At 34.1% G+C, this 15,844-nt stretch overlaps 1 protein-coding gene across 9 annotated transcripts in view; it reads right to left on the reverse strand.

Annotated features, from left to right (window-relative positions):
• Positions 1-15,844, reverse strand: part of LOC128211079 (uncharacterized) — a 65,779-nt gene that overhangs the window by 17,205 nt on the left and 32,730 nt on the right. For 8 of the 9 annotated variants that reach the window (XM_052915490.1, XM_052915489.1, XM_052915488.1 and 5 more), the window contains 6 exons: positions 14,527-14,622; positions 13,901-14,065; positions 12,477-12,632; positions 7,820-7,864; positions 749-844; positions 352-396 (listed from right to left, as the gene is read on the reverse strand). In XM_052915490.1, coding sequence (XP_052771450.1) covers positions 352-396; positions 749-844; positions 7,820-7,864; positions 12,477-12,632; positions 13,901-14,065; positions 14,527-14,622 — 603 coding nt within the window. The remainder of the gene's footprint in view (positions 1-351; positions 397-748; positions 845-7,819; positions 7,865-12,476; positions 12,633-13,900; positions 14,066-14,526; positions 14,623-15,844) is intronic. The other variant, XM_052915491.1, reaches the window with a different exon arrangement.

Consider the following 15,844-nt stretch of genomic DNA (forward strand, 5'->3'; position numbering starts at 1 on the left):
AGGTATTCAACTTTATTAAAAGAGCAAAAGACCTGTATTTTTAGTGTGAAAAATGTGTACCAAATCAAATAGATCCATTGAACCTGACATAAGTTATCATCCAGGCATGAACTTTAGGCCCTAGGTTAAAAGGGGCTATAACTCTGTTTAGAATTAGTAATTTGTAACCAAAGTCACACTTAATATGTATTTTATGGTGTTAAACATGTGTAGCCAAAATTATTTTAATGCATCATCCATTTCATTAATCATTGTCTGTATTTTAGGCAAATTCTAAGTTGAATAAGGGTATAATTCCATAAAAGATATAGCAGTTTGTAACCAGCTCATTGGTAGCGTGAAAGTACCAACCTGGTTGTTTCTGTCCGGCTCCTCGTATGTTTCCTCCTGAACGAGCTGAAAGTCGAAGAAAACACAACATGTTGTTTCACTTATTTTTTTAAGTAGGGCAACAAGTTTCATAAATTGTACTAAACAAAAACGAATGTAAATGTTTTGTTTGTCACCTAATCAGTTGAGCGAAATTACGTCCATTCAGTTACACTAAAGCAATACAAGAAAATATGTAATGGTTTTATAACACTTGAAACAGAGAACACCATGAATATGATGTGGGGCAGTTGGTAGGGTTTGAGAGAAGGGATTTTATTGAAACATAACTTTCTTTAAAATAAGACTGTTGTCAATGCATGTATATGTTATTCAGACTGAATATAAACAGTAGACATCTGAGAGCAGGAGAACCTACCTTTGGGGGTGGCCGTTTAGAGGGAACAGCTTTGGCTTTGCCAGGTCTCGGTGGCGGGGCTGTGGGAACATCTGGTTCCATGTAGTCTGGAAGGCTCTACAATCAACATATGAAGAGTACATTTATATGAATATTATAGCAGGACATGCATTGTGAATGTAACAGTAAGACATTGTGAATTAAATAGTCAGACATTGTGAATGAAACACTAAGAAATTGAGAATTAAATAGTCAGACATTTTGAATGTAATAGAAAGACATTGTGAATGTAATAGTAAGACATTGTAGATGTAATAGTGAAACATTGTGAATGAAATAGTCAGACACTGTGAATGTAATAGAAAGACATTGTGAATGTAATAGTAAGACATTGTGAATTCAAGAGTAAGACAGTGTAATGTAATCGTAAGACATTGTGAATTTAAGAGTAAGACATTGTGAATGTAATAGTAAGACATTGCGGATGTAAAAGTAAGACATTGTGAATGTAAAAGAAGGGCATTATGAATGTAATAGTAAGACATTGTGAATTTAAGAGTAAGACAGTGTGAATGTAATAGTAAGACATTGTGAATGTAAAAGAAGGGCATTATGAATGTAATAGTAAGACATTGTGAATTTAAGAGTAAGACATTGTGAATGTAATAGTAAGACATTGTGGATGTAATAGTAAGACATTGTGAATGTAATAGTAAGACATTGTAGATGTAATAGTAAGACATTGTGAATTTAAGAGTAAGACATTGTGGATGTAATAGTAAGACATTGTGGATGTAATAGTAAGACATTGTGAATGTAATAGTAAGACATTGTGGATGTAATAGTAAGACATTGTGAATGTAATAGTAAGACATTGTGGATGTAATAGTAAGACATTGTGAATGTAATAGTAAGACATTGTAGATGTAATAGTAAGACATTGTAGATGTAATAGTAAGACATTGTAGATGTAATAGTAAGACATTGTGAATGTAAAAGAAGGACTTTATGAATGTAATAGTAAGACATTGTGAATTTAAAAGTAAGACATTGCGGATGTAATAGTAAGACATTGTGAATGTAAAAGAAGGACATTATGAATGTAATAGTAAGACATTGTGAATTTAAGAGTAAGACAGTGTGAATATAATAGTAAGACATTGTAGATGTAATAGTAAGACATTGCGGATGTAATAGTAAGACATTGTGAATGTAAAAGAAGGGCATTATGAATGTAATAGTAAGACATTGTGAATTTAAGAGTAAGACAGTGTGAATGTAACAGTAAGACATTGTAGATGTAATAGTAAGACATTGTAGATGTAATAGTAAGACATTGTGAATTTAAGAGTAAGACATTGTAGATGTAATAGTAAGACATTGTAGATGTAATAGTAAGACATTGTAGATGTAATAGTAAGACATTGTAGATGTAATAGTAAGACATTGTAGATGTAATAGTAAGACATTGTAGATGTAATAGTAAGACATTGTGAATTTAAGAGTAAGACATTGTGAATGTAATAGTAAGACATTGTAGATGTAATAGTAAGACATTGTAGATGTAATAGTAAGACATTGTAGATGCAATCGTAAGACATTGTGAATGTTATAGTAAGACATTGTGAATGTAATAGTAAGACATTGTAGATGTAATAGTAAGACATTGTAGAGTGTGAATGTAATAGTAAGACATTGTAGATGTAATATTAAGACATTGTGGATGTAATAGTAAGACATTGTGAATGTAAAAGAAGGACATTATAAATGTAATAGTAAGACATTGTGAATTAAAGAGTAAGACAGTGTGAATATAATAGTAAGACATTGTGAATGTAATATTAGGACATTGTAGATGTAATAGTAAGACATTGTGGATGTAATAGTAAGACATTGTGAATGCAATAGTAAGACATTGTGAATGTAATAGTAAGACATTGTGGATGTAATAGTAAGACATTGTGAATGCAACAGTAAGACATTGTGAATGTTATAGTAAGACATTGTGAATGTTATAGTAAGACATTGTGAATGTAATAGTAAGACATTGTAGATGTAATAGTAAGACATTGTGAATGTAATAGTAAGACATTGTGGATGTAATAGTAAGACATTGTGAATGAAAAATTAAGACATTGTGAATGTAATAGTAAGACATTGTGGATGTAATAGTAAGACATTGTAAATGTAATAGTAAGACATTGTGAATGTAATAGTAAGACATTGTGGATGTAATAGTAAGACATTGTGAATGTAATAGTAAGACATTGTAGATGTAATAGTAAGACATTGTGGATGTAATAGTAAGACATTGTGAATGTAATAGTCAGACATTGTAAATGTAATAGTAAGACATTGTGGATGTAATAGTAAGACATTGTGAATGAAATAGTAAGACATTGTAGATGTAATAGTAAGACATTGTGAATTTAAGAGTAAGACATTGTAAATGTAATAGTAAGACATTGTGGATGTAATAGTAAGACATTGTAGATGTAATAGTAAGACATTGTGAATTTAAGAGTAAGACATTGTGAATGTAATAGTAAGACATTGTGGATGTAATAGTAAGACATTGTGAATTTAAGAGTAAGACATTGTAGATGTAATAGTAAGACATTGCGAAAGTAATAGTAAGACATTGTAGATGTTATAGTAAGACATTGTGAATTTAAAAGAAGGACATTATAAATGTAATAGTAAGACATTGTGGATGTAATAGTAAGACATTGTGAATGTAATAGTAAGACATTGTGGATGTAATAGTAAGACATTGTGAATTTAAGAGTAAGACATTGTAGATGTAATAGTAAGACATTGTGAATTTAAGAGTAAGACATTGTGGATGTAATAGTAAGACATTGTGAATGTAATAGTAAGACATTGTGGATGTAATAGTAAGACATTGTGAATGTAATAGTAAGACATTGTGGATGTAAAAGTAAGACATTGTGGATGTAATAGTAAGACATTGTGAATGCAATAGTAAGACATTGTGAATGCAATAGTAAGACATTGTGAATGTTATAGTAAGAAATTGTGAATGCAATAGTAAGACATTGTAGATGTAATAGTAAGACATTGTGAATTTAAGAGTAAGACATTGTAGATGTAATAGTAAGACATTGTGAATTTAAGAGTAAGACATTGTGGATGTAATAGTAAGACATTGTAGATGTAATAGTAAGACATTGTGAATTTAAGAGTAAGACATTGTGGATGTAATAGTAAGACATTGTGAATATAATAGTAAGACATTGTGAATTAAATAGTCAGACATTGTGAATGTAATAGTAAGACATTGTGGATGTAATAGTAAGACATTGTGAATATAATAGTAAGACATTGTGGATGTAATAGTAAGACATTGTGAATGTAATAGTAAGACATTGTGGATGTAATAGTAAGACATTGTGAATGTAATAGTAAGACATTGTGGATGTAAAAGTAAGACATTGTGAATGCAATAGTAAGACATTGTGGATGTAATAGTAAGACATTGTGGATGTAATAGTAAGACATTGTGAATGTAATAGTAAGACATTGTGGATGTAATAGTAAGACATTGTGAATATAATAGTAAGACATTGTGGATGTAATAGTAAGACATTGTGAATGTAATAGTAAGACATTGTGGATGTAATAGTAAGACATTGTGAATGTAATAGTAAGACATTGTGGATGTAATAGTAAGACATTGTGGATGTAATAGTAAGACATTGTGAATGTAATAGTAAGACATTGTGGATGTAATAGTAAGACATTGTGAATGTAATAGTAAGACATTGTGGATGTAATAGTAAGACATTGTGGATGTAATAGTAAGACATTGTGAATGTAATAGTAAGACATTGTGAATGTAATAGTAAGACATTGTGAATGTAATAGTAAGACATTGTGAATGCAATAGTAAGACATTGTGAATGTAATAGTAAGACATTGTGAATGTAATAGTAAGACATTGTAGATGTAATAGTAAGACATTGTGAATTTAAGAGTAAGACATTGTGAATGTAATAGTAAGACATTGTGGATGTAATAGTAAGACATTGTGAATGTAATAGTAAGACATTGTAGATGTACTAGTAAGACATTGTGAATGTAATAGTAAGAAATTGTAGATGTAATAGTAAGACATTGCAGATGTTACAGTAAGACATTGTGGATGTAATAGTAAGACATTGTGGATGTAATAGTAAGACATTGTGGTGAATGTAATAGTAAGACATTATGAATGTAATGGTAAGACATTATGAATGTAATGGTAAGACATTGTGTTAAATGTAATAGCAAGACATTGTGGATGTAATAGTAAGACATTTTAGATGTAATAGCAAGACATTCTAGATGTAATAGCAAGACATTGTGGATGTAATAGCAAGACATTCTAGATGTAATAGTAAGACATTGTGAATGTAATAGTAAGACATTTTAGATATTATAGTAAGACATTGTGAATGTAATAGTAAGACATTGTGGATGTAATAGTAAGACATTGTGAATAAAATAGTAAGACATTGTGGATGTAACAGTAAGACATTGTGGATGTAATAGTAAGACATTGTGAATGTAACAGTAAGACATTGTGATATAATAGTAAGACATTGTGAATATAATGGAAAGACATTGTGGATGTAATAGTAAGACATTGTGAATTTAAAAGTAAGCCTTGTGGATGTAATAGTAAGACGTTTTGAATAAAATAGTAAGACATTGTGGATGTAACAGTAAGACATTGTGGATGTAACAGTAAGACATTGTGAATGTAAAAGTAAGACATTGTGGATGGAATAGTAAGACATTGTGAATATAATGGTAAGACATAGTGGATGTAATAGTAAGACAATGTGAATGCAAAAGTAAGACATTGTGGATGTAATAGTAAGACATTGTGAATGTAATAGTAAGACATTGTCAATGTAACAGTAAGACATTGTGAATGTAATAGTAAGACATTGTGGATGGAATAGTAAGACAATGTGAATGTAACAGTAAGACATTGTGAATGTAATAGTAAGACATTGTGAATGTAATAGTAAGACAATGTGAATGTAATAGTAAGACATTGAGAATGTAATAGTAAGATATTGTGAATGCAGTAGTAAAACATTGTGGATGGAATGGTAAGACATTGTGAATATAATAGTAAGACATTGTGAATGTAAAAGTAAGACATTGTAGATGTAATAGTAAGACATTGTGAAGGTAATAGTAAGACATTGTAGATGTAATAGTAAGACACTGTGAATGTAACAGTAAGACATTGTGAATGTAATAGTAAGACATTGTGGATGTAATAGTAAGACATTGCGAAAGTAATAGTAAGACATTGTAGATGTTATAGTAAGACATTGTGAATTTAATAGTAAGACATTGTGAATGTAAAATTAAGACATTGTAGATGTAATAGTAAGACATTGTGAATGTAAAATTAAGACATTGTGAATGTAATAGTAAGACATTGTGGATGTAATAGTAAGACACTGTGAAAGTAAAAGTAAGACATTGTGAATGTTATAGTGAGACATTGTGAAAGTAATAGTAAGACACTGTGGATATTATAGTAAGACATTGTGGATGTTGTAGTAAGACATTGTTGAAGTAATAGTAAGACACTGTGGATATTATAGCAAGATATTGTAGATGTTATAGTAAGACATTGTGAATGCAATAGTAAGACACTGTGGATATTATAGTAAGATATTGTGAATGCAATAGTAAGACATTGTGAATGTATTTGTAAGACATTGTGAATGTAACAGTAAGACATTGTGGATGTAATAGTAAGACATTGTGAATGCAATAGTAAGACATTGTGAATGCAATAGTAAGACATTGTGGATGTATTTGTAAGACATTGTGAATGCAATAGTAAGACATTGTTGATGTAATAGTAAGACATTGTGAATGCAATAGTAAGACATTGTGAATGTATTTGTAAGACATTGTGAATGCAATAGTAAGACATTGTGAATGTATTTGTAAGACATTGTGAATGCAATAGTAGGACATTGTAGGTGTAATAGTAGGACATTGTGGGTGTAATAGTAAGACATTGTGGGTGTAATAGTAAGACATTGTGAATGCAATAGTAAGACATTGTGAATTAACAGTAAGACATTGTGGATGTAACAGTAAGACATTGTGAATGTAATAGTTAGACATTGTGAATGCAATAGTAAGACATTGTGGATGTATTTGTAAGACATTGTGAATGCAATAGTAAGACATTGTTGATGTAATAGTAAGACATTGTGAATGCAATAGTAAGACATTGTGAATGTAATTGTAAGACATTGTGAATGCAATAGTAAGACATTGTGGATGTAAAAGTAAGACATTGTGGATGTAATAGTAGGACATTGTGGGTGTAATAGTAGGACATTGTGGGTGTAATAGTTAGACATTGTAGATGTAACAGTAAGACAAGCATCTTAAATATTATATTTTAACATACACTGTGAACATAATGGTGAGGCATACACTGTGAATGTAATAGTAGGATAGAAGGAAATACATTGTGGATCTTTAAGTATGGCATACATTGTGAATGTAAATTGTGAGAAATACATTGTGAATTTATTAGAGAACCTATATCATGAACATAATGGTGAGGTATACACTGTGAACATAATGGTGAGGTATTCACTGTGAACATAATGGTGAGGTTTTCACTGTGAACATAATGGTGAGGTATACACTGTGAACATAATGGTGAGGTATACACTGTGAACATAATGGTGAGGTATTCACTGTGAACATAATGGTGAGGTATACACTGTGAACATAATGGTGAGGCATACACTGTGAACATAATGGTGAGGCATACACTGTGAACATAATGGTGAGGCATACACTGTGAATGTAATCGTAGGACAAACTTTGTTAATGAAATGGTACAACATTCAAATCTGAATGCTACAGGGATGAATACATTTTGAATGTAATAGTAAGACATACATTTAGAGTGTTATGTTTTTGCATTGTAACTTGGCTTGTTTCTTTTTTTATTTGAATACAGTTGTAAGTTTGAATTTTTAATAATATGTCAATAGCACAACAAAAGGCTTAATGAATTATTTAAAAACTTACATCCACGCGTCCATCTGGATCTTCATACGTCTCTTCCTCCACAGGCTGAAGACAAACATTGGCATTATTACATTATCATACATACATGTACATGCACATGGCTCATCTGTTGATCATCTACAACTGCAAGGTTTTGACAAAAATTGACATTACACTCAAGATTGTGAAAAAGATAGCATACACCAGTAATATTGTGAAAAAGATTGCCCAAAGCCCTAAGATTGTGGTAATATTGACAACTCATATATATTGGGACAAAGATAGCTTCAACACCTAAGATTGTGACAAAGATAGCAAACACACTTCAGATTGTGACAAAGATTGCCAACAAAACAAAGATTGTGACAAAGATTGCCAACACAACTTACATTGTGACAAAGATTGCCAACACAACTAAAATATTGACAAACACACCTAAGATAAAAATTGCCAACACCCCTGAGGTTGTGACAAAGATTGCAAGTCCACCTAAGATTGGGACAAAAAAGCCCTAATAATTTCGATGAATATCTTACAACAATTAATCAGGCGGTGTTTTTATAACAGAATAGATGGATGAAAGTAGGAGATTTACAACAAAACAGTAGAAGAAGATAGGAGATTTAATACAAAAAACCTAGAGAAAGTATGAGTATTGATGACAAAATAGAAGGTACAAGAGCTGTCACAGTATGTGACAAATGCCCCCGAATGTGACATTGACCTATGAACAAGGTCAGTACATGAAAAGTTGATCTTGCCTCTACATGTCAAATACATATGGCAAGTCATTTTAAATTGCCTCTAAACATAAAAAATACCTGCCATATTTGACAACCTACACTCTTATGACCTTATATTCAGCATTCCATTGTGAAAAAGAAACGCCGCAATATAACGAAACTAGGTTTTTAATGATTGACAGAAGAACTTCAGCCTGTGTCTGTTTTTCTATTTTTAGTAACAGTGACCTTGACCCTAGGGACCCCAAATGCAATCCCATGAAAGGTGTCAATAAACTCTTCCTATAGACCAAGTTCGGTCAAGATATGTCAACCCTAACTAAAGTTATTCAGTTTCAACTGTTTTTCTATTTTTAGTAACAGTGACCTTGACCTTGACCCTAGGGACCCCAAACGCAATCCCATGAAAGGTATCTATAAACTTTTCTTGTACACCAGGACAAGTCAAGATATGTCAACCCTAACTAAAGTTATTTAGTTTCAACTGTTTTTCTATTTTTAGTAACAGTGACCTTGACCTTTAACCTAGGGACCCCAATTGCAATCCCATGAAAGGTACCCATAAACTCTTTCTATAGACCTAGTTTGGTCAAGGTATGTCAACCCTTACTAAAGTAATTCAGTTTCAACTGTTTTTTTATTTTTAGTAACAGTCACCTTGACCTTGAACCTAGGGACCCCAAACACAATCCCATGAAAGGTCTCCATAAACTCTTCCTATAGACCAAGTTTAGTCAAGATATGTCATCCCTAACTAAAGTTATTCAGTTTCAACCGTTTTTCTATTTTAAGTAACAGTCACCTTGACCTTGAACCTAGGGACCCCAAACACAATCCCATGAAAGGTCTCCATAAACTCTTCCTATAGACCAAGATTAGTCAAGATATGTCATCCCTAACTAAAGTTATTCAGTTTCAACTGTTTTTCTATTTTTAGTAACAGTGACCTTGACCTTGAACCTAGGGACCCCAAACGCAATCCCATGAAAGGTCTCAATAAACTCTTCCTATAGACCAAGTTGTGTCAGGATATGTCAACCCTAACTTAAGTTATTCAGTTTCAACCATTTTTCTATTTTTAGTAACAGTCACCTTGACCTTGAACCTAGGGACCCCAAACGCAATCCCATGAAAGGTCTCCATAAACTCTTCCTATAGACCAAGTTTAGTCAAGATATGTCAACCCTTACTAAAGTTATTCAGTTTCAACTGTTTTTCTATTTTTAGTAACAGTCACCTTGACCTTGAACCTAGGGACCCCAAACACAATCCCATGAAAGGTCTCCATAAACTCTTCCTATAGACCAAGTTTAGTCAAGATATGTCATCCCTAACTAAAGTTATTCAGTTTCAACCGTTTTTCTATTTTTAGTAACAGTGACCTTGACCTTGAACCTAGGGACCCCAAACGCAATCCCATGAAAGGTCTCCATAAACTCTTTCTATAGACCAAGTTTGGTCAAGATATGTCAACCCTAACTAAAGTTATTCAGTTTCAAAGGTGCGTTTGACGCCGCCTGGCCGCCCACCCGCCCGAATAACAACGTTCGCCATTCGAATTACCAGGTTTCACTTAGTGTATCTTTCACCTTAGAGGTAGGGACATGGGTCTTGCATGCGACACGTCGTCTTGGTATGTTGAACACATGTGGCCAGTTATTTTAAAATCTGTCCATACAAGAAAAAGTTACAGCCCGGACAAGACAACCTATACTCTATGTGCTTATATGCAGCATTGTGAATAAACACCTAAGTGTGACCTTGACCTTAGAGGTAAGGACACGGGTCTTGCATGTGACACGTCGTCTTGGTATGTCGAACACATGAGGCAATCATTTTAAAATCTGTCCATACAAGAGAAAGTAACAGCCCGGACACCACAACCTATACTCTATGTCCTTATATATGCAGCATTCCATTGTGAATAACACAAAGTATGACCTTAGAGGTAAGGACACGGGTCTTGCACGCGACACGTCCTCTTGATATGTCGAACACATGTGGCAAGTTATTTTAAAATATGTCCATACAAGAGAAAGTTACAGCCCGGACACAACAACCTATACTCTATGTCCATATACCTAGCATTTCATTGTGAATAAACACCTAAGTGTGACCTTGACCTTAGAGGGAGGGACACGGGTCTTGCAGGCGACACGTCATCTTGGTATGTCAAACACATCTGGCAAGTTATTTTAAAATATTTCCATACAAGAGAAAGTTACAGCCCGGAAACGACAACCTCTACTCTATGTCCATTTACCCAGCATTTCATTGTGAATAAACATCTAAGTGTGAGCTTGACCTAAGAGGTAGGGACAAGGGTCTTGCACGCGACACGTCGTCTTGGTATGTGGAACACATGTGGCAAGTTATTTTAAAATCTGTCCATACAAGAGAAAGTTACAGCCCGGATGCGACAACCTATACTCCATATCCTTATATGCAGCAGTCCATTATGAATAAACATCTAAGTGTGACCTTGACCATAGAGGTAGGGACACGGGTCTTGCACGCGACACATCGTCTTGGTATGTGGAACACATGTGGCAAGTTATTTTAAAATCTGTCCATACAAGGGAAAGTTACAGCCCGGACACGACAACCTATGCTCTAGGTCTTTATATGCAGCACTCCATTGTGAATAAACACTAAGTGTGACCTTGACCTTAGAGGTACGAACACGGGTCTTGCACGCGACACGTCGTCTTGGTATGTGGAACACATGTGGCAAGTTATTTTAAAATCTGTCCATACAAGGGAAAGTTACAGCCCGGACACGACAACCTATGCTCCATTGTGAATAAACACTAAGTGTGACCTTGACCTTAAGAGGTATGAAGCCGGGTCTTGCACGCGACACGTCGTCTTGGTATGTGGAACACATGTGGCAAGTTATTTTAAAATATGTCCATACAAGGGAAAGTTACAGCCCGGACACGAGTTATTGAGCCGGACAGACGGACGGACGGTGCGATTTTAATATGCCCACCTTCGGGGGCATAAAAAGTAGAAGTTATTCAGAATAATATAAAACAATTTTACAGTTTTGAATCTTAAAATTCAATTTTCAATGTTGTAGCCCAACTTTAGTTAAACTTTAATGAAACTAAGCTCTGTAGTACAGTGAAGTTTATGAACATTTAAGGAAAATCCAGCAACTTGACAGCTTGGTAATGCTAGAACAATTGATACATAGTTATATGGCCTCACTCAAAGAATGAATGAATACAAAAAACATTGGCTAATAAATCAGCTATTTTAACTGAACATTAGGAATTATTGGTTTTGACAAAAAAAAAACAAAAAAAAAACAGGAGGCCTGTAAAGGGGCTGTACTCTGTATTGATAAAATAGTGAAAAAAAGAAAATTGTTGAAAACTGACATAAACTTACTAACTGAAGTAACACATAAATTACAATTAATTTATTTTTCCCATTTTTTTGTATTTTTCCATTAGACAAAATTTTATTGGTAAGTCTACCTAGTAGAATTCATTCCTTATGCGTGACTGGCTAGTTGATGTTATCACGTGATATTACCAAGTTAAGTATATAGCTTAAATAATCAAACTGTTACGGGTAAGCCATCATAGCACAGTGGATACAAAACTGGACTGCATTTTTGGCGACATAAGTTCGAACCCGGTCTCCGACTCATTTTTTTTTACATTTTGGTATTTGTTTTACAATTATGATATCAAAGAGTAAAACATTTTATTCAATAATTGACCTGAGATTCATTACAGAAAAAAATACTTTTTTTGGTTCCAATCTGGTGTATAGTTAAATTTCAATCATATATAGTTCAAAAGAAAACTGTCATGCAACATGTGAAATGTGTCCATCATCTAAAGACATACTTGCCTGCAGTTTATCATTACAATATTTAATATACCAGAATGAGAGAAAAAACAAACACAGGAATGTCATACTTTGACTTCGTCCGAGTGCCGTCTGGGTATGTTGTTGATGGGAGGCGGGACTGGTTTGTCCTGCCTACTATTGGGTATAGACGGCCCCCCTCTCTTGCCATTGCGGGGTGGGGGAGGGGTTGGTGGCTTGTCATTCACATCTGGATCTATGTAGTTCTAGAGAAAAGATGGAGGTAAAGACATAGTACATGCAATGGGCTAGACTAAAAATAAGAATATTGAAAGATTCAGTATATAATAGTCATATAAAAATGTTGTCCTGTCACACTTGCAAAATATCAAACACATCATTCAAGTGTAAGAAAGTTTAAGAAATTAAGTACAGTGAAAACTCGCTATGTCGAAGTTGATGGGACCTCGGGAAATATTTCGAGATAACGAACATTCGACATAACCAAAATACAAAACATATCTTACTAAACCCAAAATAATAAAAAAAGTTTGACATTACTGGAACATCAATATTACAGAGTTTGACATAATGGGTTTCAACTGTACAAATGATAAACACCCATAAGATTTATACATGGCAATGTCCTTAAAGAGAAATTTGCATAATTGTATGCATATTTCATGCAATGGCCACAATATAAACCTCTTTCTAACATTATGTCACAAAATATGTATTGTCTTTAAATTCCAGGAACCCATTTGAGTAAAGGATTTTAGTCTTAACTTCACAAATAGCAACACATTGGTTATTTTTACTTCCTCACCTCTTGTTTATGTTCAATGCTGGTTAAAGTTCAATTCACAGAAAAATGTTGCAAAATAATGTAACCATTGGCACTAAGATAGTTCCAATTTTCGACTCAAATCCACTATGATCTTTATTGAAATAGTTCCCAGGGAAGAAGTATAACCAGATAGAGAAGGAAAGAAGTGGCAACACTTTCCATGAACATTAAACTTGTATTATCTGAGAAATGATCTTTAATATATAAGTTTTCATTTCTAAAAAAATAAACCTTCATTATAGCCATAAAATGTGCCTGTCAAAAGAAATTACCGGTATGTTGAGTGCTACAAAATTTGAATATACTCCCATGAGAATAAGCAGGCCCTCTATTGGCTGAGAGGTTAATACAGTGTAGATAATGAGTCATAAGAAATCACCACTGTGAGATTCATTAAGAGAAAGAAAATGATCAGTGTTGGTTAACAACAGTGGAGGTTTCAAATATTTATTGCAGGTTAACTGCTCCTTTCCTAACAGATATGCCGGATTATTTGCGGCCCGGTATTTAACTGAAACAATCTCCTGCCCTTATAACAACAACAAAAACAACAACAACAACAACAGTTATATATTTTTCTTAATTATGTTATGCTTGTTCATTTGCGACAGGACTTACCAGTTAAGTGTTTGTCCATGAGATCAAACAACAAAACATTGAGCAAACAGTTCATCAATGTGACCATACCTCTTCTATCTGTGGGGGTGGGGCAGGTGCAGATCTGGTATTAGGCAGAGGCGGTGGGGGTCTGTTGCCATGCCCCGGGGCGGACCTCTCAGATGGTGGCGTGGGCAGGGGCATGTTCCGTACAGTCTGGAAATTCTGCTTATGAGCGTCAGGGTCCTCATACTCCTAGGAATTGAGATACACAATAATATTAACACTATACTCCAAGGCATTAGAAATACAGACAGAGTGCCCCAGAGTGAAGCTCAACTATTTTGGGTTTTATTTTAGTCTAACAAGGGGCATAACTGGTTCTGTGAGTGGGCGATACCAGGGTGTGATACAGGACACATTGGGCATCTTGGGCTCTGGAGGAGGGGGAAGGGGGGCAGGGGACAACAATACTAACTTCTTTTTCTACTGGTTCTTTAAGTGAGGGATACCTGGGTGGGTTACTGGACACATGGGGCTGTTAAAAGTGGATGGGGGGACAGGGGACAACAATACTTACCTCTTTCTCTACTGGTTCACCTGGGCGGGATACTAGACTTAGCCGGCATGGGGTGGGGGGGGGGGGGGGGGGATGCTGGAAATGAAACACGGAGCTGAGGGAGGGGGAGGGGGGGTCAAGAAACAAAAATACTAACCTCTTCCTCGACTGGCTCACTGACTGGGGGGCGCCTGGGTGGGATGCTTGTCACAGGGGGTCCGGTATTGTCCGGATCCTCATACAGCTCCTGTGGCTGCAAGTTCACAACACACAAAATACAGAGTGAAGATCATTTAAATCATTTTACCATTAAGTATACATAATACATGTAAGAAGCAATCAAAAGAACATTGGTTGAGCTCAACTGAACTCAATTTAGCAGAGTAAACACAAAGACCATGAGCCCAAAGTACACAGTATCTACATTCATCATAATGTTTTTAGTTTAAATTCATGCATTATATATACATCGCTTATTTAAACAATATCATCATTGTAAGAATCTATCAAAGAGTAGAAATCTTTTAATTAATATCAAATTCATTTTATTGAAAAATTGCATGGTATTCACAATAACAGCATAAAACCCTACAAATAATTAAAATGACAGCAATATTTCAAAAGTCACTCAGATATTAAAATTTTGAGAGCCAATTGAAGCCCTGATAATCAAGCATGAGTCTTCGCAAATTGGCTGTTATTTGTAAATCTCCTTTGGTAATTCCCTAATTGAAATAAATTTTCAAAAAAAATTATAGTTAACCCTTTACTTCATAGATACGCAATTTTACTTATCTATCCATAGCTTCATAGATACGGATCTTAACGTTTTATCCATAGCTTCATAGATACGTAATCCTACGTATTCGTAATGTAGGGGCATTTATTTTCATGCCTGATGCTTGTTTATGCGCTATAAATTCATATTCATGAAGTATAAACATCGATAAATACAATGCACTAAAAAAAACACTATGTTACTATTTAAAGAATTTCGGAAAATCGGGAAATAAGGTCACTGGTATCAAAGATGCGTAAAACATTGACTGCGCAGGTTTGTGGGCATTCCTGTCTCGTTTTCCTCGTGGAAATTTACACAATACTGCAAGTTATAATTAACTACCAATAATACAACTATATTTTATTGATCACGCGCCTGACGTCACAGGTCATGGTTCGAAAACGTGTCAAAATGTCGGCCATGTTGGATAAACAAAAAATCATCTGGCTTGTATAAACAAAGGCCATAAATCATTATATGGGACATATGTGTCACTTCTGTTTCGCTAATCCGGTCATAAAAATGCGCATCTGCTTCTACAAATTGAAAGTAAGTACAAATGTGTTATAAAATAATGACTATCCCTATTGTTAAACTTTGACATGACCCAATTTAACATCGATCAGCTGTTGAAACACGTGTTTACGAATACACAAGAATGCAATGTAGAGCTAATTTCTGCCCTTGTTAACTT

This window comes from Mya arenaria, chromosome 12 (assembly GCF_026914265.1).
Source record: "Mya arenaria isolate MELC-2E11 chromosome 12, ASM2691426v1".
Taxonomy (NCBI): domain Eukaryota; kingdom Metazoa; phylum Mollusca; class Bivalvia; order Myida; family Myidae; genus Mya; species Mya arenaria.